Consider the following 23,649-nt stretch of genomic DNA (forward strand, 5'->3'; position numbering starts at 1 on the left):
ACGGGCCCCTCCCATTCTCACCCTCCAGTCTGATCGGTCCTCCATGCAGGAGCACAGGTCGTCAGCTCTGGGAACTCTTGTGACTCTTGTGTTTCTCTTCAGGACGTCGATGTAGGGTGCCCTTCTCTTGGCCCTGGACTCCTCTCCTTGGGTTGGTTCCCAAAAGATGAGGGAAGAGGCTTCCAGCTTAGAGTGCCGAACACACGACTTGCGCTGATCAGCATCTTGGCAGCGACTGGGCTCAGCCACTTTCTGATGCCGGCCGTTGTTGCTCCCTCCTCTTCCCTCCCTGTGAGTTGCTTCAGGCCAAGGAGGTGTAGAGCATGTAGCCGTTCTCTTGCCGTACAGAGACCAGATGTTCACTCATTTCATCCTTGTGGACAATTCTGTGTTCCTGTATTCCGCACATTGCCACTTCTAGTTGTATTAGGAAGAAGCCAGCTTGTGCCTCTTGTCCAAGCCCACCTTTTTGTTGGTCATGGACTAGATGTTGTAGGTGGAAAGAATGAGACCCTTAATTCTTGCATCTGAGAAGCTTCGTGCTTCTGGCCTCCTGCGCCAGTCAACCGTTCCCCGCCCGAGTTGGTTTAAGAGCGCGCCGTCATCAGGCTTGGTGAAACGCGTAGGAAGCTGCCAAGCTGGTCCCTGCAGAATCCCGCTACTGGGGGTATAGGATTTGCATATTGGGAGTCATCACAAGGGCCCTTCATATGTGCTGTGGGTCGCTGGTCCTCTCAGCACTGCTCGGCGGTCAGAACTCAGAAGAGCCTCCCCTGGCCACCACCCATAGCTGAGTCCATCTGCACTGACTTGTCCCCTGCGATGTAAATTTGGGAGACGACAATGATGACTTCACAAGACGTGAGCCACTATCAGTAAAGTGCTTGGGCACAGGAGCAGATGCATTGAAGATGCTCAACAGTAGCTGCCTGGTGTTTGAAAGCACCTAACCCAGGGGTACTTTTCCTATTTTGTCGAATAGGTGGGGGGGGGGGGGTAGTTGTGATGAGTGCCGGGACGTGTCTGCACACCGACGGGCCATGCGCGCTACCACTCTTGGCACTATCCGATCAGGTGATTGTTGGTAGAGCCAACCAAGGCTATAAACGAGTTCTACTGCAGGTTTGTGATCAGCAGATTTGTCATTCTTCTAGGCAGCTTGCCGACTTAGGCTAACGAGTTCCACCCTGAGTTGTGATAAGAGTGGTCCTTCTCCTAGGCGAACTGCAGCCACATCTAACGAGCTCCACCTGCCTGCGGCATCCTGGTTATAGTGCAAGGAACTCGCTGACTCCGTCTGTCATTATAAAATGACAGACAGTAGGATTTGGTTAAGAGAGGCCAATGGTGCTGTAAAGTGGGATATTGCAGTGGTAAAAAGAAGCTGCTCAATTCTGCATTCCACCCCAGCACATTCTAAGCCATTGAATCCCAATGTAACACAATGTAATATAAATGCTTTCATTTTTGTCCCAACAGTCATCGCTGTCCTCTAGCAAAGATATGATCTCACGAACCATCAGCCCGCCAAATTTCTTTCCTTTCTGCAATGAGCTGCATGAGAAAATCTATGTAAGTATGACAAATAAAAAGCATGACAAAAATGCAATTTATGGAACATAACACCCGGACCCCATTTCACGGCGCTGCTAAGAACAACAATTTGCTCAGCACAGAAAAAAATGGTTTATAAAAACAGGCTATCAGCCAAAACTCCATGCGATTTTCATGCTAAGTAAACAACAGCTGAATACTGATCTGGAGCAATATACATTACATGGAGTTTTGGCTGAAAACTTGTTTTTAAAAGCCACACCTTTTTTGTATTAAGCAAATATTTGTGCTTAGCAGTGCCGTGAAATTGGCCTCTGTTTTGAAATTGAAGATATTGGCTTATGTGGCCCGTATTTTATCAATCAAATGCAGTAGAGCTCGCTAAAATGAAAACCTAGAGTACTTTCAAATTGGATGTAATAATATTTATACTGAGTATTGGCAGCCACACTTGCTATAACAAAAAAAACCACTTACTGGACAAGCTTATTAGGGATCCCATTCTTGCGTTAACGTTCTGCTATAATTCTGTGATTATAAAAGTGTATCGCTAGCGTTAATGAGTGAGAAAATAGTGTACTTTCTTAGCGATTGAAGGTGTAGCATCTGTGTTAGGCACAATGATAACAACTTATCCTTATAATAAGTGCAAATACATGGAGCTAATGTTATTATGAAGTTTCCCTTGATGTATGCTCTTGTGTGCTTTGCATTGTCTTGAAACTGGACCCACGTCCAAATTTAACACTGGAATTATTTTACGGTCCTGATGACACATCTTTGGTCGTCTGCTTTATCAGTTCACAGATAATGGCGTCATTGTCTTTTCCAACGAGCAAAGTCTATATAAACGCAGTTACCCAAGTACCACAAAAACATTCTTCAGTGGCCCAACAAAAATGGTAGCTGCCTTTTGGGCAGACGTCAACAGCAGAAGGTTTTCTCAGACAAGGGATGTCTTCTTTCAGGTGAGTTTGATTCAGGTTTGTAACCTCATCCATTCCATCTTGGACTACGTAAAATCAAACTGCGTACTTTTTTTCAATCAACCAAACAAAGCTACTCAACCTAGATTACTAACAAAGCTCAGCAACCTGTGACTAGTCACTCCAGTTGTAAAGTGGCTTGGTTAAAAAAAGAAGCTTTTGTTGCATAAATGTTGCGGAATCGGAATCTTAAGTAACTCTCAACATTCCCAACCTTCTAAAGTCCATATTCGTTTAGATATCAAACTGAGAGATATTGTATAAAAAACGAGAGGAGTATACCAGTGTGTTCTTGATATAATAAAGATTATTATTAATGTCTGGTAATAAAACCAAGGATACCTCAAAACCACCATAAGCACTGTTGCTCCATAGCCTGAAGAAACCTGTAGAAAGAAGACAACGAGAAGAAAGTACAGTTTTAGAGTTTGCAGGAAAACCCCAGAAGAACATTCTGGCGGAAACCCACAGAGTCAGGCAGGAACTGAAAACCCAATCCACATGTTGGCCCAGGCGGGATTCGAACCTGGGTCACAGCGGTGGAAGGCGAGGAAAGTACCGGGACACCAACCAGATTCTCCCACATTCTGAATGTGTACAAACTTCCATATTTTTTTTAAAACTTACGTATCGTCTTCCTCTCCTTGTACTTGAGTGAAAGGATGCTTGTGCACAGAGCCTAATCAACCAAAAAAAAACCCAAGTTTGGTCCCTTGGTTTCCCCCCCAGGTATATGATGACAGTAGTTCCACCATGTTGTCTACGTTGAGTGGCATCGTCACTGCCCAGTATAACTGCAGCTTCACTGCAGCCTGGGCCCTAGTCATCACATGGCGCTATGTAGAAGCCCTCTCACCCGATAAAGTAAGTATTTGTGACATTTTCTGTCAAAAACAGACAATTTCGAGCAGCTGGTCGAAAAATCGGTTGATGTAATATTTTAAAGATATACATTGTATGTGTTGCCACTTACAATGGACTTATCTTTATTATTTTTTTCTGTTCAGAGTACCAACTCTTTCCAAGCTGTGCTTGTGACAGATTACACTCATGGCTATGTTATCTTCAACTACGAGCGCTGCGGCATGAACTGGAACAAAGACCTTCTGCCTAACGACAACGTCATCCAGGGCTTCACCTGCGGACAACCTGGCACTGAATTCTACCTGGACATACCGAGTGCCTTGCGTTTCCGACCAGGAAATATGGTTGGGAATACCGGGATATACGGGCGCTGGGTCCAGCGACTGGACAGCCTGTCCGACGATTTTGTCAATCCCCGCTTGTTCTGTCGGAACTGGTACAGTGAGCAGGTTGTTGATAATTTTATCCTTTCCTACTGGTTTGCGACTGCTCACACTTGTCCATGCAGTTGGTTCCAGGCAAGTGCGGACCCAAGATGGGCATACATCGGTTACAGTTATTTCCTCCCAGATTCAGGAAGCAGCACATCAGTCGGTGAGTAGCCTATCCACTTCCTCCTTACATCATGAGGGCATGTTTGAGAGCATGTTTGAATGACCTCATGAACAGTGTTGGACCCTTCACTTTCACTTTTGACTATGCGGTTCTTTTTTTAAGTAAATAACAATTAAAAAAGTCTGACACTTCTAAAACTATTTAGATGAGTCAAATATTTACTCGACAAAAACTGGATGGTGAGATGTTAGGATCCTTGACTAAAAGCAGACACAATATAAATGGTAATCATACAATCTCCAAATACATTTTGCTGTTCAATTTCGCAAAGACGAAATTGTCAAATCCTCGACATGAAAGTCCTACACTTTCATTTTGCACAAACAAAATGTTGATCATACCTGACCCTCTCTTTATTTAAGACGTATAACCTCCTTGCGTGCTAATATCTCCCAGTTTACTTCTTTAATTGATTGTAATTTTCTTGCAGCTGCTGTTTGCTATGTCCGGACGTTTCAGTTTCCTAATACCCCGGGCCCGCTATGCTGCTACAGCACACAAACATGGAGTCTTCTCCGGGGCGTCAGGAATGCAATAGTTGCTTCTGTCTTTGAGCATTATCCAGTCAGTCCCTTGTTTTACACACCTAGTCTGTTTAACCAGTGGTTTGGTAAGCACTTAATAAGAAAGCGCCCAATTGAATAATTGAATGTCCCCAACAGCTTTGCAACATTAGATTTAAACCAGAGACCATTACATCTGAACTATAACAACGTCTGACCTTTGCTTATACATGTACAATGGCAGCTGGGATGGGAGCAACCTAGCTTCCATCAAAATGCACATGTCAAAGTGAAATTTCAGTATTTAAAATTTTATTCAATTCAATTCAAACTCACAATAATTTCCATACCAAATGAGAAATACAAGCATTATAATACACGAATAAGTAAATCAGTAAATAGAATTGTCAAAAAGATGTAAACGGCGAACATATATATTGGATGGACTAAACAAGAACAAGTACACACGGACAGTTGTACCAAGACAGAACCTAAGCTTGAACATTTAACAGTACGTATTAAGAGAGAACCCCCCAAAATGCTGAAATACAAATGAGAAGCAAGCTCTGTCAGATATCGGGAGATGAGGCATGTTTGAATCGACCCACAGATGAGAGACATTTAATAGATTCATCAATGGCATCCCCACGGAGCTGCTTTATGTCACACACAAAAAAAGGAAAATATTTGACAAGTATAAAACAGGTTTTCCAGCCAAATTTTATGCAGTGCACATTGCTAAAGACTGATTGTCGGCCGATATTTGCACAAAAAACAATTGTGCATAGCATGTCAATATCCAAAGCCGTGTGTTCTGTTTACAGGAGCTATGTGACATTAGGCCCTAGTTTTGTGGCAGTTAGGTGTTGTTAGTCGTGAATCTAATATGTTGATCTGATGTTTGATTTCAAGAAAGAAGCAATACTGGGGTACGTTCCGTAATTGTTGTTTTGTTTGAACCGCCATTAAGCAAACTTCGTGTTTTTGTACACAGATAAGGAAGTACTGCCTCGGTATTACTGCTGTTCAGCTTCTACACTCTGTAACCTCTACAATTACTACAGACCGGCCATGAGTTGCTGGAGATATCAACCACCATTTTGGTGTAAGTTGGCATTATTGAAGAACTCTAAGAAGCCGTTGTTGTTGTTACTTTTACGCAGGCAAGGGTTGATGAAGAATATTCCGCACCTTTCAGATCACGGCTGTCCAATCATTGATATCCATTCTTACTACATCTGCACATTTTCAAATCATTGCGACAGAGGGAGTTTTAGTTTAAAACCCACTCCAAAGGTCCACGCCTGAGCCCTTGTTCTTGTCAATGGAAAAGGTTGCGTAGTTACTAATTAGATATGCACAATTATGGTTGGTCCAATAATCATTGAGAGAGTCTGGCAGATTGTTTTGAAACCTCTCAGACCATTTTCTGATTTCATAGAACAGATGGAAATGCAGGCATTGAGTCAAATTAATTTGGTCGAATGTTTTTTTCTTTTTGGAAATTCTCAAAAGTCTGGTTCTGGGGAGACCCCCACATCAAAACCCTGGATGGAGTTGAGTACACCTTCAATGGTCTTGGTGAATACACAGTAGCACTAATCCAAGACGACAACGGAGGGATAATCTTTGAACTGCAAGGCCGGACGCAGCGAGCTACCAATGTAGAAACTGGTCAACTAACGGATGCAACATTCTATTCTGGGTTTGCTGCAGAGTATCCAGGAGAAGGGAGGGTTTGTAACACTTCACTTTCAATTATGAATATGTAGCAACAGTTCAATATATTTTTCTATATTGAATTTGAATTGCACCTGATTATTAAACTTGAGTAATTGCCAGCTGTAGCTAATTAAGTAGATAATTGACATGCTTGTTTTTGGCACGTTGCTATGAGCTTGGTCATTCTTTTGAATCTACATGTTAAAATGCCAATTCATCTGACAAAGTAAGGGGAAATATATTTACATTTATTTTGTAGATTAGAAAGGATAGCTATACACTCCTTGTTCCAATATCTATACGATTGAAAATATATTTCTTAAGAGCTAGAATTGTTATGGCATTTTTAAATATAGAAACTCCCACATGCACAATTTTTCTCCCAAATAACATGTACATGTTATTTGGGAGAAACATTGTGATCTTTGCGCTTATTTGTTTTCCTTTCAAAATACGGTACGCGTATTACAAAATGCAAAAACCTAGTCCCAAAACAAAAAAAATGCACATTTTCTGCACGTATTTTGCACTGGATCGAGCACTTTTGGAATATGTTTAGTTGAAAGGAAACAATGCCCTAGCTTTCCTAACCTGTCATATTTCAATAAGAAGTGTTTTTTCCCCGCAGGTTGAAGTGAAATTAAACAAAAGAGAGAACGCTGATGGTCTGATTACAACTGTCAACGGAGACGTTGTCACGCCTACAACAGCAGGTACATTTGCAGTTGATAGAGTTTAATTTGATCCGGTGCATCCACCCTGATTAATAGAGGTATATTATTACACAATCTGTGCTGATCAAGCAATCCTTCACCTCTAGTGATTCTTCATTGAAACTACAACCTGTTACGAGACCCTTGTTGAGCCTTTCAGATGACATCATACAGGGTGAGTCAAAACAAGCGGAACTTAAACCCCCCAAATTAAATTTCTTATTTAAACAAATGAGTAAAACCCAAAATAATTATGACTGGACAGTGGAAAACCAATTTCATAAGCTACTTTTTGATGAAAAAAAATTACTTAAATTGCTTGTTCAAAAATGCGATTCAAAAATCATCGTCACAGTTGTCTTCAAACATCACCAAAGATAAAACCCCAGTTTAAAAGTAAAAAATATAGAACAAAGTCCTTTTGAAGGCCCGTCTTTAAAAAAAAGGGGGATTTTATAAATCATATTGTTTGCCTAACCAGGGTTGTTAATAACGATATTGTGTTTTACAGTTGTTGACAGTTGTTGAAACAAGTACTCTGTGTCATTTTCTTTGTTGTTCCAAACAGTCAAAACATACAATAAATTGCTTTTTTTTGGACGAGACAGGTTTTAAGGTCATTGCGTTTAAAATGGTGAAATTTTGTTGAATAGATTGAGCAATTTCAGCAATTTATATTTCATCTAAAAGTAGCTTATGAACTTGGCTTTCCAGTCGTTATTATGTTTGGTGCTACATTTTTTTTTATATGAAATATATTTTGGGGGTTTGGGTTCCGCTTTCTTTGAACTCACCCTGTACCTTTATACCATACCTCTCAGTTTTGTTTTGAGAATGCAACAAGCAGCCCTTGTGCCTGTCGTGGTTTCTTAGTTCAGGAGCCTTAATAAAGATAAAACTTGAGTAACACTTAACCTAGTATTATATTGGTGAAAAAAATTGTTACAAAGGATTTTTCACTGGCTTTTTTTTCATCAGTAGTGATGAGTTGTATTTTCATTCACCCTTTTTAGGATTGCTAATTGGCAATGTGACTGTCAAAAGGGATGCGTCAACTAACAAAGTAGTCACCATGTTCCCTGGCGATATTCAGTTTACAGTAGGAGTAAACAACAGCATTGGAGACATCACTGTCCAGTTTGGGCAAACATATCGAGGAAAAACCAAAGGATTACTAGGTGAGTACAACTCAAATTACGAAAACCAATTCCACAAATACAGAATTGATTGCCTAAACCAGACAAAATTTCAACAATGCATTGTGACTTCAATTCGATATGCACACATCTTTTATAAGTCCTCACAAGTTCAGTGGCATCCAGTCCCGCGTCAAGTCATGCGTATATTCAAATGAACTGTGACAGAGGCATTCCTTTGTTGTTCATTACAATATTGTGATTTTAATACCTGTATTAGACTCAACTACAATACTAAGAGTTATTGTCTGAGAAAAGCGGGTGCGATGTTGACCTACTGTCCCATTAAAGGGAATATACAACATTTGCAAACATCGAAAAATAAAACTACCACGTTTTTACGAAATACCTTAATAGGATGTTGGTAAATGACAGTCTAAAGCATCCTGTAAAATTATGGCACCTGGTATACTGTCATTTTCAAGAAAAGTGGTATTTTTGTATCAATTTCCAACGCTGATCGGCCGATCAGCGTTGGAAACAACTGGCTTTTTTTCAAATACTGGCCCCAATTGACCATTGCACTTGTTTGCAATCGATTACAAATCTATGAACGGGTACGAGCCAGCTAGACTGGTTCCCTGACCTTACAATTCCCCAATGTATGTAAACTGCTCTGTTTCTTCTTATATGGAGTCAGGGAACCAGACTACAGGAAAATGATCGTTTTTCTTGGTTTTTATAGCATTTTCGAACCCAAAACCTCCAAAAAGTCAGTGTAACTATATTTGCTTTATATTTCCAACCCCCCAATTCCATCCATTTCTGAAAATTACAGCAAAAGCAAATGATGTATATTCCCTTTAAGTATAGGCTCTACTTAAATTAGATCTTCAAAGACAAACAAATACAGCCCTACATTTCATACGACATAGAAGAATGCTGGAGGAGTAGCCCAATCAGGCTACAGGTAAAGCTGGCTTCATCAAGCCACATGGCAGCCAATAAGCAATTAAGCATCCTATATAAAGTTTTCAAGTACTTTGACGCAGTTGCCCTTCTCAAATACTCGTGTAATTAGAGGTCAGGTTCTCAGTCTGTGTAGCATGATTGATTGATTGATTGAATGTCTGCTGTGCAGGTGTTTGGGATGGCGACCAGAGCAATGATGCAACCAGACGTGATGATACTATACAACCAGCCACCGGTGACAACGGAGAGATGATTGAAAGTGACTTCTATACATTTGGTGAAACCTGTAAGTCAATCATTACAGTTGTTGACCGTTGAGAAATCATTTTGCATGGTATCTTTATATTTAGGTTATTTATCATAACCCAGCATTCAGCCGGGATACCCCATGGAAGGATTCAATGGAGTCCTTAAGGTAGATCAGAAAAAGGTTGAAGGAATACTTCGCAAAGACATTCCAAGAAAAACCCACGCAATCAGGTAGGGACCGAAAATATATTCCACATGATTGAAACCAAGGTCACATAGTGATGAAAGGGTGGAAAGTGTTCCTACATTAACTTGACCCCCTGATATAGTCCAAGTCTCTTTTTTTAGCAACTGTATACGAAAGTTACCAGACACGTAAGATATTTCTTTGCCAAACAAAGAGAATGTTTTCCTAGTTCTGTTTTTTTTATCCTCTTGTTCAAATATATATTATCTTTGGATGCATGCAGGGCGTATCACTGAAGCGAATTCTCTCTTCTATTATGTGGGTGATGAGACTTATGCATTATCAAACGAACACTCCTTCGTGCCAAGTTTCTATGAAGATCTTGTAGCAGCTGCAACTCCGGAAAAACTTGCAAGGGCTCAAGAGTTGTGCGGAGACAACAAGATGTGTTTGTTTGACACACTGGCGACCGACGATGAAAGCATCGGACAGTCTACAGTGATGCTGAATGAAATGAACTCTGCAAGCGAAAGTGCAGCAAGTAAGTAAATCCTGTTGTTCAACAGTCCTTTATTGGTGACTCAGGGTTGAGCAGTATCTTGTGGATGCTGTTGACACCGTACGCTGGCGATGCTCATGCGAAGGCACCACAGGTTTGCGCAGTATTCAGAATAAACAAGTAAGTTGTGAATACTTCTTGCTGTACAGGGTGAGTAAAAAAAAACACCGAAACCCAAATGTCGGGAATATTGTTTTTTGAAGTTCTACATGGTGTGCGTTCTTTCAGCAAAACGAAAACAATTCACACACATCCCTTTGTGATTTGTTTTTTTTTGCTGAAAGAACACTGGACTTTTTGTGATCCGTGGACAGAACCTTAAAACAGTGGTTGTGTTTAAAATTCTGTAACTTAAAATGTACTTGAGTGATTTGAATGATTTTTGTACTAAAAGCAAGCTAGAATTGGGCTTTCATTTCCTAGATTTTAAAAGCGCTACATGCAGAACTTCACTAAAACAATTTGGGTTTCGGTTTTTTTTTACTCACCCAGTATGTGTATAAACCAGCATATAGGCAGCTCGTCCCTCACACAGAGCTCTTCCCATAATTCAATCGTGCATACAAATGATATTTTAATTGCAGTAGAACTTCACTATACAATGGACACAATGGGGTACACAAAAGATTATTAATTTTTGTATAGTGGTCATTTGTGAAACCAATTGTCGGCCATTATTGATCTGTATGATTGTACAAACATTTGGAAGCCAACATTTTTCGGGATCGTTTTGGCCAAATGTCAAGTATATCGATATTTGTTTTATGTATCGTTCTACTGTAGGGCAATAAAATGTACTATTTTTGCACAATTTGCAGCCAACTTTCCACCAAACATAACCGCTTCGGATACCTTCAGGGTGATGGTGGGAGTGCAATTCACAGAACAACTGGAAGCCGTGGATCCTGATGGAGACGATGTTACATTTGCATTGGTTGAGCCAATCGAAGGTGCATCCATCACCGAAGACGGTAAACACAGCCTCTACGAAGTAGTTTTGGCCTTGCCTTCCATCAACATTATTTTGATAAGAGCAGTGTAACGCTTTGCAGTCAAATTAATCTATGAGAAAAAACTCATAAGCCGTAAATGAGTGTGACTTGAACCAACGGCATATAGCTCTTGTCAAGGCTTACAAGCCCCTAGCCCCCCTCTCCCCCACCCTCCCCAACCCTACTCCGCCGCGACTGACCAGTCAACCATTGGACTTATCTATCCATGTTTTTCAACAATTTTTTTGGTTCTCAACGAATTTTCAACTTGTATGCCTTATTTTAATAACACTCCCTCTCCGTTCTAGTTTGGGCTTCTGCAACCATCGGAAAATGGGCTTTTATTATTGATCTGCCCTGCAAGTAGCCTGGTTATCATTCCATCAACCATTATGATTGGGGCAGACACCAGCCCCGTCAATCCACCCTGTTGGGCAACAAAATACTTCGGACAACACATCTTAAAGCATGAGTACAGCAAATTAATTATTTTTTTCAAATTTCAAAAACTAGCACAAATGCCCACTTCCATATTTTCTTACAGGTGGTCTCTTCACATGGACACCAGCGGACAAGTCAAAGGTCATGGTTGGTTTCCTAGCAACAGATGGCAAGGCTAATGCAACTCACGAACCAACCGTACAGCTCTGTGACTGCATGAACGGTGGCACGTGCCTGTGGGATGAGTTTGTGATGGGCACGGATGTTGTCGAAGACCGTTTTGGGGTGAGTGGTTAGTGAATTTCTGCTGGACGCAAAGGGCGAGCCTGTTGTCCTGTGATCGACCGAATCTCTGACTGACTCCCCCCGACTCTTTGACTGACTGCCTGACTGACTTTCTCCCCATAATACTGTCCTGATCTTCCCAAGCTGCTGTCAAACTTCTGGTCCTGGCTGAACAATGTAAGCCTTTTCACACTACATATCTGGCCTATCCATGATGAATTCAACATTGGTCCACTGTGAGCCTGGAACTTGGTCCGGTCGAGACGAGACAAATTGTTCACATTTAAAGCAGTTCATACATTGGGTCATATTTTCTAGGCAGGTAGATATAGAGCCTGAGACTCGACCTTACCACTGTGGAGAGCAGACCCATGTAAAAGTTGTGTTGGATGCTTGTGTATAGAGTGAAAGGGATTCCCAACATGTAGTGGTTCAGCTTGGGTCCGAACTGAAACACAAAACAGGGTTTCCTCAGAAAGGTGTTCTGTTTGAGAGGCTTTAAATCCCAATTTGATAGACACTACCTAAATTAGGCTATGTGAATATCTGTAACAACATAATCAAAAAAATCAAGTTGTTTCGGTTTTTCTTCACTTTCATTTATTTATTTATATTTTTGGACATTGGCAATCATTTCATATCTAGGTGGTGCTATGCGAGTGTGATCCTGGCTGGAGTGGTGAGTTCTGTGAAGTCGATTTCGACGCATGTGAGGACGGCCCCTGCTTCATGGGCGTGGCTTGTTTCGATGAAGTACCACCGTCGTTGAACAACACCTGTGGACCTTGTCCTGAAGGACTTGAGGGTGACGGCAGGTTCTGTCAGGGTAGGCCAAGACTCCCTTGGTTTGAGCATTGAAATTTAACCCGTTATTCCCTTGTGATGATATGCTGAGTTAAGCAAGCAACATGCAAATTATAGCATTTTGTGCAAGTTATTTTGCCAACAATAAACAGCTATGTCAACACTTTTAAACCACTTATATTTCAAGAAATATACTTGCAGTGCAGGAGAGAACAGATTGCTCAAAGTTTGCATCACATGACCACAACTTTAAATTGTTTAAACAAATGCGACATGTTCTATTACTCTCTGTGTTCTGCCCAAAAACTTTCGTCGACCGTATGGATTTATGGGTACATCAGGGAATAGAGACAATGCAGTACAATGTAGTATAGGTGCTACTATGCTAAGGATTAGTTTGTTTAAAAGATCCTCCTGTGCATAAAGTAAATTAGCTAGGAGCAGATACCCTTTTTCACCATGATGTTTGGTCGGCCAAGGTTTGCGTGTATAGTTGGCAACATTAGCCCCTTAGCACATCATCATCATTCATCCTCTGTCAATCTTAAGTACTCTTACCGTGAGTCTCTGAATTAGGATTTTCCTCTAATGGGGTGGAATGAGGGGATGACATCGTCAACACATATGGAGACTAATGTCCCTGGAATCAACATGAAGAGGGGAGATTAGCCACCCCAACCACCCTCCCTCAATAGAAATAACATACTGAACCACATCTACTCCCCCTCCCACAGCTTCTGATAGATGATGTCAACAAACTTCAGAACGATTCTAATTTTGATAGTGAGTACTTTGTGAATGTATGGATCTCACGTTAATTGTGGATGACTTATCGTGTTACCCTGAAGATTCGCTGTTGATTTTCCTGCAGATATTGACGAGTGTGAGCTGTACCAAGACGAGCCAGCCAGCAGCGGTGGACAAGGCTGCGATCAGATCTGCAACAACATCCTCATGGACTACAACTGCAGCTGCGAATCTGGCTACTCCTTGTACATTGACAACAGGCGATGCATTGGTATGCCCTGTGTTCTTTGTATTCACAAACACGAAGACAAACCTGCAAAATACCAAGATAAACCTGTAGAGAGAAAGTTGGTTGTGCCCGTTATAGTGTTGTGAAATCGAGGGATGGATTACATAAGAAGTCATCTCATTATTATCAGGATCAAGTTCAGAAAAGGTTATCCGCAATTTAGGCCCATTATATCTGGTATTATAGTTGTAGCTTTCCTGAAACCTTCCTGTGCTGAAGTTATCATTCCCTTTGTGTGACGCAGACACTAATATTTAGGGTAATTTCTAATTGTCTCCTCAATTTCTGCCACCCCTCCCCCCAAAACACAACAAGCCTCAACTAGGTTCTTTCAACTGAGATGGAATTACCCCAATTTAGCATCTTTCTTTTCTTGGAAGGCGTTTTCCAATTTTCAGCATTTTTTCATTCAAATCTGATTTTCCCCCTTTGTTATCTGAGGATTTGGGGCATGTCGGTGTTTTGTGTGTGTCAGGCTTGGACTCTGTCAAACCAGTAAGTGAGAATGGTTGTGTTTATTTTGGATGATGTAGATATCGACGAATGCGAACTGGACCTGCACAACTGTAGCGTCAACGCTGTGTGTAACAACACCCAGGGCAGCTACGAGTGTGACTGTAAACCAGGCTTCAGGGACGACTTTATGGATGGAACGTCGTGTACAGGTATGTGTTTGAAAACAGTCGAGATGTTGTCAAAATGTGTTGTACTCTGGGAACAAATACATGTACCCTCTGGATGGTTACAAAGAGAGATTTGGACCGCTGATGTACGTCACTACAGACACCTAAACAGCGTATTTCAAAAATGCGATAAAAGCTTTTTTGTTAGCTTTTAGAAGCCCAACCGTTTCTGCCAGCTTAAACTCAGTATCCATAGGTTTTATATAAAACCGCAAAAAAATGTCCATACTTACTGGAGGGGTTATAATTTTTAATCTGATCGTGTTAATGATGACGTCGTTTATGTAGACCTTTGGGGAATTTTTTTAGCTAAATTTTGGTACCCCGTTTGCTACCAAAGATTTTAAATCGTCCCAGATTGACAACGGTTTATGAAAATTGATGCAGTTTGAAAAATTGGAAATTTAAAGTTTACGCGAGGAGAATTTGCTAAGCGGAACCACACATGACCGTGATTGACCCCTACACATTGTCCGCACAAAGCACGGGTAATTCAATGTCGTGTGCTCTCATGCATACAAGCATTGTGCGATCCGCGATATTCCCTGCCGTTCGTTTCGGGCAGTGTGACATTGTCACGCAGCGGATTGCCACTCGCGTACTCTTTCAATTTTCAACTCTTCAAACTGCATCATTTTTCATGAACAGTTGTCAATCTTGGACGATTTACAGTCTTTGGTGGCAAACGGGGTTGGAAAATGAAGCTAACATTTTACATTTCCAAAATTTATATATAAATGACTGTATCATTTAAGATGATCAGATTTAAAATTAAGACCCCTCCAATGAGTGTGGACTCTATTTTATGGTGTTGAGTTAAGCAAAATTGAAGAAAACAATAAAACACGAACAAGTTTAGAAACAGCTGTTGTGATTTGTTTGTATTCTTTAAAATTTCATAATTGTGGAAAAAGTTTACCTTTTTATCAAACGCTCAAAAAGCGTCCAAAGAGTCCAAAATGTATACAGCTCAGGATAGTAATGTTCAGATGTCAGTGCTTGGTATAAAATTCTACAAACAAATTGGGAGCAAAAATGGGTGTTCATCATAGCCAAATGTTTGATAAAACGGTGTTTTTTCACTGCCTTTTCACTGTACAAATGATGGTACTGAACATACCACAACAATAAAGTCACAGCCACGACAACTGCAAATCATTCACAAGTTAAGTTACAATGCGGTCAACCCAAAAATGCAGGGGAGGGACATTGGGAAAGGAAGTATTGTTTGTTTTATTGTGGATTTGAGTAGTTGTCACTACCTGTGGCGACTTGTGGGAATTTGTGTATATTTTCAGGTGTTTTTTAAAATGTGTAGCTAGGCAATTAAGCCTAGACAGGTGAATAAGAAACCGAGGAATAAGAGTTAAATGAGAATGGTAACACACAGTAATGCGGCACCAAAACCCTCTTTTTGTTGGCTTTCTGAAGTTTAATTTAAGTCAGGCAAAGCTCTCAAAAGTCTTCTGTGGAAATTCAGTTATTACAAACAAATAATGATAAAAAAAAAATACGCACAGAAATTCTGCTGTTTTCACTTTTCTTCTCATTTCATTGTTAAGTCAGTATTTCCAGTAATGGAGGCATACAAAATGACATAATCTTCATGAATTTGGAATCAAAGTATGATTTTTCATTTTTTTCCCAATAATCTCTCAGACCTCTTGGAATGCATGGACAATAGTACCTATACTTGCGACGAGAAAGCTAACTGTGAAAACACCATAGGCTCGTACATGTGTGTGTGCATTGCAGGATATGAAGGTGATGGCAAGACATGTCAAGGTAAGGTCATCAATTACTAATTGATTTGGGAATTAATTGCCTTAATTAGATGCAAGCAATGTGCAGTGAACCAAGCAGATACAACACATGGTTATCTCTGTTTCATTGCCAATGCAAATGTGAAGTGAATCTGGTGTAACAAAACTTTCATAGCAAAACCCGTCGGTGTTAAAATGCGGTCAAATTTTTTTCGAACAGGCAGCGTCAAAAAGTTGGCGTGACGTTACAAAGTCGCATTCAGCTGAAACTGTTGTTCGCAACATGACTTTCTACTTTATGTATATCGATAGATCTGAATGAATGCACACGGAACCTGGATGATAACTGTCACGCTGAAGCCGATTGCACAAACACCGTGGGGTCATACACGTGTGCGTGTGGGGATGGCTGGACTGGCGACGGCACCAACTGCACCAATATAAACGAATGTGCCGCATCGTTGCCAGTCTGTCATGAGAACGCTGAGTGTACGGACACTCAAGGCAGCTTTATATGCCAGTGCAACACTGGTTATGTTGGCAACGGAATAATGTGTGCGGGTAAGTAATGTTGTCACAATTTTGTAGTGTAGAGATAATTATTGTTGTGATTGCTTTAGTGATATCAGACCGCCAGGGGGATCTTTGGAGATGCACTGTAAAATACTATACTCTGTTCAGAGTCTCATTTGTATGACGAACATAGGCCAGGGCTGTCAATCTGATTTGTCAACTTCTAACATAACTCCATCACCCTCACCAACTTAGGATGTGTTTAAAACAAACATCTATGACTAAAGATATTCATTATTATAAGTGCACACCGTAGAACAAACACATAACCGAAAAATATCTTCAGCGCATGCAGCCAAGTTATTTTTTCTGCCATTGTTGTTGATTCCAGATTTGAATGAGTGTACCACGGGCCAGGACGATTGTTTGGCCGTTACTGGTGATTGCAGCAACACAGTTGGTAGCTTTGACTGCAGCTGTAAGGATGGATATACTGGAGACGGTCGGACTAACTGTACAGGTAAATCAAACATAAGGAGTGTGCTGTGCACATTTAGTAGTGTCCCTTGTAGCTCCAACATGTTATTAGGCCTGCGACGGAAACAAAACAGCGGACTGAAAATGGGAGGTATCCTCTCTTTTTTTTTTACCAAAACCTTCTTCGCAGATACGGATACAATTTTCTAAAATGAAAGGGCAAAATTGTATTATTGTTATGTTGCCAGTGCCTTGTGTCGAAGGAATACTTTTTAAATTTGTAGGCTTGAGGTAGTTGACAAGATGGGAAGATGTGCTCATATCAGGGGCATAGTAAGACTTCGATTGGGTGTGTGACAACATATTTGCTGACCGATCCCCCGTTTTGGAAGGAAGCCAGGAACTGACTTAAGGAGGCGATGTTCAAATCCCTTGGACCTTATCGGAAATAGGTGGCACCCTTCATTGCAGCCACGCCCATGGTGGTTCAGTAGCCAACTGAGGCTCTGACTGACTGAAATATTTTTTGGTGACAACTCCGGCCTATTTGCTACACCCCTTGATGCGCTGCCTAATTGCCTCTTGCTCTGCAAACACGTTGTTGAATAAGGAATATGACATTGACACCAATTGAAATGAAAGTATTGTTTTGGGGTAAACAAATCTTTCCTTTCTTGTCACAAACTTTGATCCTTGTAGATATCGATGAGTGTCAGGGAAGCAATGATTGTTCTGCGAACGCTAATTGCACCAACACGGTTGGCAGCTATCAGTGTGACTGTGTGACTGGATACACAGGGGACGGACAGACCTGTACAGGTGAGTTGTCAAATAAGGTCTACACTTCAGCACCCTGACATTGTAACAAAATCTTTGTCAAAGGCAAAACAGAAATTGTAAATTGCTTTTTAAGAACATTGGCAAAGTGTGACTGTTTTGGTTAATTGTTTCAGCTGTCAAAGCCATTATGCGCAGTAAATAAATTCTCTAACTTTCAAGTATTCAGGCGAAGACTTTTTATTTTCTTTAGTCGAAACTTTTCTGCTGGATGTTGCAATTATATTATATCAGTATATCAAAATAACTGTAAAAAAGCCTTTGTTGCCATTTAAACCCAAGCTACAACCATCCTCTTCCATTATCGTTATTAAAGTCCATTGTCCAACACAAATATCTTCTTAAGTAAATTGCATCAGGTCAGTTCAAAAGACCAGTAACAAGGGATTTGCAATAACAGAACGATGACCCTTTTCAAAATTGTCAGTATGTTACTAGTTGTGCTATTTGTTGCGATTCACTGATGCACTTCCTTTTGTACAGACATTGACGAATGCACTCTTGGTCTAGACGACTGCCAGCAAGAGTGCTCCAACACCGAGGGATTATTTACTTGTAATTGCAGCGCTGGTTTTATCCTCCAAGAAGGAGTTTGTCGAGGTGAGACTTTCAGTTGCTCACTTTCCTTGAATGGGCCAGTTTGGGATCCCAACTGTGCATTTGTAAATCAAGATGGAGAAAAAATGCTATAAAATGATCAGTTTTTACAATGAGCAAATTGATATCTTCTTTCGATTTTAGTAAAAAATATCATAAAAAAAATGAAGGAATTTGAATAAGTTAGGAAACATCATAGTAAAATACTTCCCCGATAACCCTCGAAAGAAGCTTAATAATTTCGTGTAATTATCTTTACTTCCAAATATCTTAACCCATTGGTCAGTGTACTGCCCAAAACTGCCCCAGCACTGTCTGTTTTGTAGATTCATCAGTAAATAAATTCAAGTAATACAATGTAATACAATGTAAGCTTCTTTGCCATCGCAATGACCGATTTGTATTTATTTTTCTCCCACAGCTGGAATGATGTGTTTGAATACAAATTGCACCCAGGGTGACTGCTACAGAGCCAGCAATGCAGACATGTGCCGCTGCTACTCAGGATATGCAGCCGATGGTGATCTCACTGTCTGTGAAGGTATAATATTCATAAACTTTCTTCCTTTGAAACTTGTTTTTATTTGTTGGTATGTCACAACAAAATGAGCTTAACATCAGATTTCTTTTCAAGAATTGAGCGATTTTGTATTTCTGGAAAACATTTGCGGAAAACAGTTCCGTGGGTTTAAGAGAACATTCTTATAACTTCACCTTTTCTGACTGCATTTCAGATATTGATGAGTGTACAAGCCAGAGTGATCCTCATATGTGTGGTGCCAACTCCATGTGTGATAACCTGGACGGCAGTTATGAGTGTAGTTGTTATCCCGGCTACACTCTCAATAGTGACCAACGGACCTGTTCAGGTATGTCAATCTAACAATGAAACTAGGAACCAATTTCGTGGGGCTGCTGAGCAGAAATATTGCTTAGCAAAAGTACTGAATCAACCGCAATAGGTGTATTTTGGGGAGGGGCACTGTTCAAATAAAAGTACTTCATTTCTGGTAGAATGTGTATGAATAAACAAGCACTGTAGTCTACTTGATTTTTGCTTGAAATCTGAGCTCCGACAAACCATCATGTCATTATTTCATGATATTTAGATGTGAACGAATGCCAGGCTGGTACTGATAACTGCGACGCTATGAGCCAGATGTGCGTCAACGATGAACCCTACTTCACTTGTGACTGCCAGTCTGGCTTCAGCAGCGAATTTTTCAACGGATCCTGCTCAGGTGAGGACCCTTTCCTGCTAGGCGTGTGTACCTAGGGACCTTTGGAAACTTTACGAAGTTCCACTTTGAGGGTTGACGAAGCCACCCCCACTTGTTTAGGGAATTGGCCTATTGTGCACTTTACAACATGTTCATTATCAGTACTCCTGTGAGTGTGAGTGAATCATGGAAAAATGCAGGGCATGTATTCCAGAAGGCTCAAAACTCAATGAGATGTCAGCTCATTCTTTGTTCTATGATTGTGAACGAGAATATCAAAAGTCGATTCACAAAATGCACACCAAGATTAGTATTGTGAACAGGAGTAAACAAAGCTGAAATCTGCAGTTTGAATTTCTTAGCCTCTTAATTACAAATTTTGTTAACTTTTCATTTGTTAGACAAATTTCGAAAGTCAGTTAAGGACCTACATGTGTACCAGTAGTCAACCACAACCTGTGAAGACCAAAATAAGCCATATCTGTAATTCTGTCAATATGGCTATGGATAGTCACTGCAACATGTTGTTGGTAGAAACCCTCAGAGTCGCATCCAAAACCACTCAATTCAAAGAGACCTTGTCACTGCCAAAAATTAATTGTAGTTATGTTGTACTGACACTCCCAAGAACCAAGGCATCAACGGCTTGGGACATTGTGCAGCTCCCACTTTAGTTCAATTTATACTCTGTCAGAAAAATAAGATTCATGTTTGTTTATGTTGACAGACATTAACGAATGTTTGAACGACACCTTGAATGATTGCCACATCGACGCTGACTGCCTGAACAATAACGGTTCCTTCACCTGCCAATGCAAAGACGGATTCACTGGCACAGGACAGCTATGCTTTGGTAATGCACTTTGTGAATGTATTTTTTTATGTTTTGGTATGATTACAATTTAATGTGAGTGTTTGTTTGGTGTTTTACATTTTTTACGAGACCCCAATTGACATTTATAACCCATGTATTATCTTATGCAGTTAGATACTCGTAACAGCATAAGACCTTTTATGATGCTTTTTTGAGGGGGTGCTAGACTTTACAATAAAACCATGGGTTCTATTTCCATCAGTTTTATTAGCCCTGCACGGTTTGTAGCGTGCTTTGAATTCACACTTGGTATGATATCATGCCACCAAATGCTTGAAATGATGTTCCTGTTTCAGTTGTGGTGTTGATTAATGGAATACCTGATGTAAGTTTGACATATGCTAATATTCCTGAAGATCTCGGCTAGCTTTCACAACTTTGTCCTATTTCTATTGGTTTTTAAAAAAAATAATTTTAAATATCAGAAATCGTAAACGCATTATCGACACAATGTGAAGTTAATTGAAAAAAACTTCATGGGTCTATTAACATTTGAAGTTGAATTTGTTTTCCCCCAGATATTGATGAATGTTCCTTGCCCACCAACGACCCGAACTACGCCAACTGCAGTCCCTTCGCATCGTGCACCAACCTGGCGGGCTCATTCCAATGCAACTGCACCACGGGATACGAAGGGGACGGGCAAACTTGCCAAAGTATGTGAAAAAAAAATAATCTGCTTTCGGCCTTACTAAGAAAGATGACCGCCAAGACAGGCTTGTGGCAAAGTATTGTTACGGTTCACCTTGAATGTTTGGATTTGTTGCAGAAGCAATCAATAAACATATGGACTGTGTATCACAAGTGCCCCCGTTATGGTTGGAAAGAGAAAGTTGGGACACACAGAGATGCGAGGGACCCTTGAATGCATTGCCTACAGTGTCTGACACTTTAAATGTGAAGATTCCATGGGGTTGTACATAATAGAATAAATAAATACTGTGTATTTTATGCCATACGCAAATGGACAAGTGCAGAGCTGTGAATGCCTTCTATTGGAGCTCTCAAGAGTGGTAATGAAGCACTGTGTACTATGCATGGAGTCCAAAAAATGTATCCCAATTCCTGTATGGCCATATGGCAGAAAACTGTTTGGTGCATGGAACTTTTGTATTTACTCACATGATGCCAAATATATTTGAAGTTTGTCATACAATGTTATTTTTTTTAGTGTGAGTGTATCTTAATGGAAACAACGTGAAATCGTTCCGCCAATTAGAATTTAGTTATTACTTCAGATGACCAATAGGCGGGGCTAGCATAAATTAGCAAGTACACACGGTACTGATTTAATATTCATATTTACAGATCATAGATATGGGTTTTTTCTAAAAACAAAAAAGAGGGGAGGGAGAGTTAACCTTGGCCACTTTGGCCTCGAAAACGTAAACCAGTTTTTTTGTCCACATCAAATGGATCTTATTTTGAACATGTGAGGCCACTCTTTAATTACCTGTACACATTATGAGCTAAAATACATTTCCCATTTTCTTCAGGCACTTCACCTGGTAAGAAAAATGGGGTAGGCCTTCTTAAGTCTTGATGCGCCCACATTTATTTTGCGACCGTAAAATTACATGTACAACACCCATTTCTTTCACCAGATGTCGACGAGTGTGAGAGTGGGATCCCCGTGTGCGCTACCAACAGTACCTGCACGGACAACCCAGGCAGTTATCTCTGCACGTGCGACGATGGTTTCCGTGGTGATGGCTTCACCTCGTGCGTCAACATCAATGAGTGTCAGGAGAACCCTGGCGTGTGTCACTCCTTAGCGACGTGTACAGACACCGAGGGGAGCTATCGCTGCGACTGTAACCAGGGTTACCAAGGAAATGGAACATATTGTGAAGGTAAAACAATTAACCGATTTTATACTTTTCTCATCTCTGACCTGACTACACGAAATGAGCTTAAAGTCTGATTTTGTTTTTACGAATTGACATATTTCTGGATACTGCTAAACAAGCCCTTTCCAATAACGAATATAATGGGGTGGTGAGTGCGTTAATGGAAACACAAACAACTAATTTTATTCAGTTTTTGAGGCAACCACTGAAATTGCAAAATAAATTCAAACACCATGAACTACGGATAAAAATCAGGATCAAGAGAGAGAAATAGTTGAAATGGGTTAAAAAAAGGTTTCAGAAATGTTTGACTGAATTTAAAGATAAAGTTGAGGACAAGTAGAAGAGGACTTATAGATGGACATTAACTCCTCAAACCAAAAAGTCGACCGGCCCATCAAATGAGGCCTTGTCTCACTGTACTTTAAAGTTGAAAAGGGCAAGATTTCGTGATGATGGTTCGCATTTTGGAAACTAACGAAGTCACCAGATTTTTGACGAACAGGAGTACACGTTTAGACTCCATTGAATAAGTTCCTTTCTGCTAGGTAGTTCACCAACATTTGAAAAAGGGTCATTGCTGTTGAAGATCTGTTCAATTGCCGATCGACTTGCTTTCCACATCCAAAACTCGAAATTTACATATGAAATCAAATCTGATATTTGAGAATCGATCTTGTCTGTAGATGTAAATGAATGCATGACCGGTACCGATGAGTGTGCAGCCAACATTGCCGAGTGTACGAACAATGTCGGTAGCTACATGTGTTCCTGCATAGGTGGTTATGTCTCTGCAGGCTTCCCAGCTGGCAGACAGTGCGATGGTAAACACCTTCTCTTTTATTTTAATACAAAAGTTAAAAACCTATGGCTCAGGTTATACATTTGCTAGAATGTGAGCAGGGAGGGGGTCATGCGATGCCAGGACAAGTGTATGGAACTTGCACAAGCACTTTCCAACTTGGAGTGAATTTGGTCCTAAATAATTTGTGAGGTCTAATGTGAATGTGTAAACATTCCAGATCCCTCAAATTCCAAAATCAGGTTTCAGAGGATTTTGCAGGATTAACAAGAAGGTAGAGCCTATTCACTGTAACTACAAAATGACATGATGCCATTAGCATATCTATGTTTTGGTCGGTGGAAGTTGGGCTTATTAATTCAATACAAGATGTTCCAAACAGTACTGGTAGTAAAACGCTGATGCTCTCAATTTA

At 40.5% G+C, this 23,649-nt stretch overlaps 1 protein-coding gene across 1 annotated transcript in view; it reads left to right on the plus strand.

Annotated features, from left to right (window-relative positions):
• LOC119734560 overlaps nucleotides 1–23,649 on the plus strand; it is a 71,582-nt gene that overhangs the window by 29,633 nt on the left and 18,300 nt on the right. The window contains 28 exon segments of the mRNA XM_038208093.1: nucleotides 1,480–1,572; nucleotides 2,355–2,522; nucleotides 3,270–3,404; nucleotides 3,548–3,998; nucleotides 4,450–4,629; nucleotides 5,517–5,627; nucleotides 6,038–6,258; nucleotides 6,873–6,957; nucleotides 7,971–8,135; nucleotides 9,235–9,351; nucleotides 9,785–10,042; nucleotides 10,879–11,031; nucleotides 11,597–11,778; nucleotides 12,424–12,604; nucleotides 13,454–13,600; nucleotides 14,152–14,283; nucleotides 15,961–16,086; nucleotides 16,377–16,625; nucleotides 16,969–17,097; nucleotides 17,754–17,873; nucleotides 18,375–18,491; nucleotides 18,910–19,029; nucleotides 19,223–19,357; nucleotides 19,598–19,729; nucleotides 20,436–20,561; nucleotides 21,101–21,238; nucleotides 22,187–22,435; nucleotides 23,119–23,256. Of these exon segments, the coding sequence (XP_038064021.1) occupies nucleotides 1,480–1,572; nucleotides 2,355–2,522; nucleotides 3,270–3,404; nucleotides 3,548–3,998; nucleotides 4,450–4,629; nucleotides 5,517–5,627; nucleotides 6,038–6,258; nucleotides 6,873–6,957; nucleotides 7,971–8,135; nucleotides 9,235–9,351; nucleotides 9,785–10,042; nucleotides 10,879–11,031; nucleotides 11,597–11,778; nucleotides 12,424–12,604; nucleotides 13,454–13,600; nucleotides 14,152–14,283; nucleotides 15,961–16,086; nucleotides 16,377–16,625; nucleotides 16,969–17,097; nucleotides 17,754–17,873; nucleotides 18,375–18,491; nucleotides 18,910–19,029; nucleotides 19,223–19,357; nucleotides 19,598–19,729; nucleotides 20,436–20,561; nucleotides 21,101–21,238; nucleotides 22,187–22,435; nucleotides 23,119–23,256 (4,558 nt within the window).

The sequence above is a fragment of the Patiria miniata genome, unplaced genomic scaffold (assembly GCF_015706575.1).
Source record: "Patiria miniata isolate m_02_andy unplaced genomic scaffold, ASM1570657v1 HiC_scaffold_27, whole genome shotgun sequence".
In the NCBI taxonomy this organism is placed as follows: Eukaryota; Metazoa; Echinodermata; class Asteroidea; order Valvatida; family Asterinidae; genus Patiria; species Patiria miniata.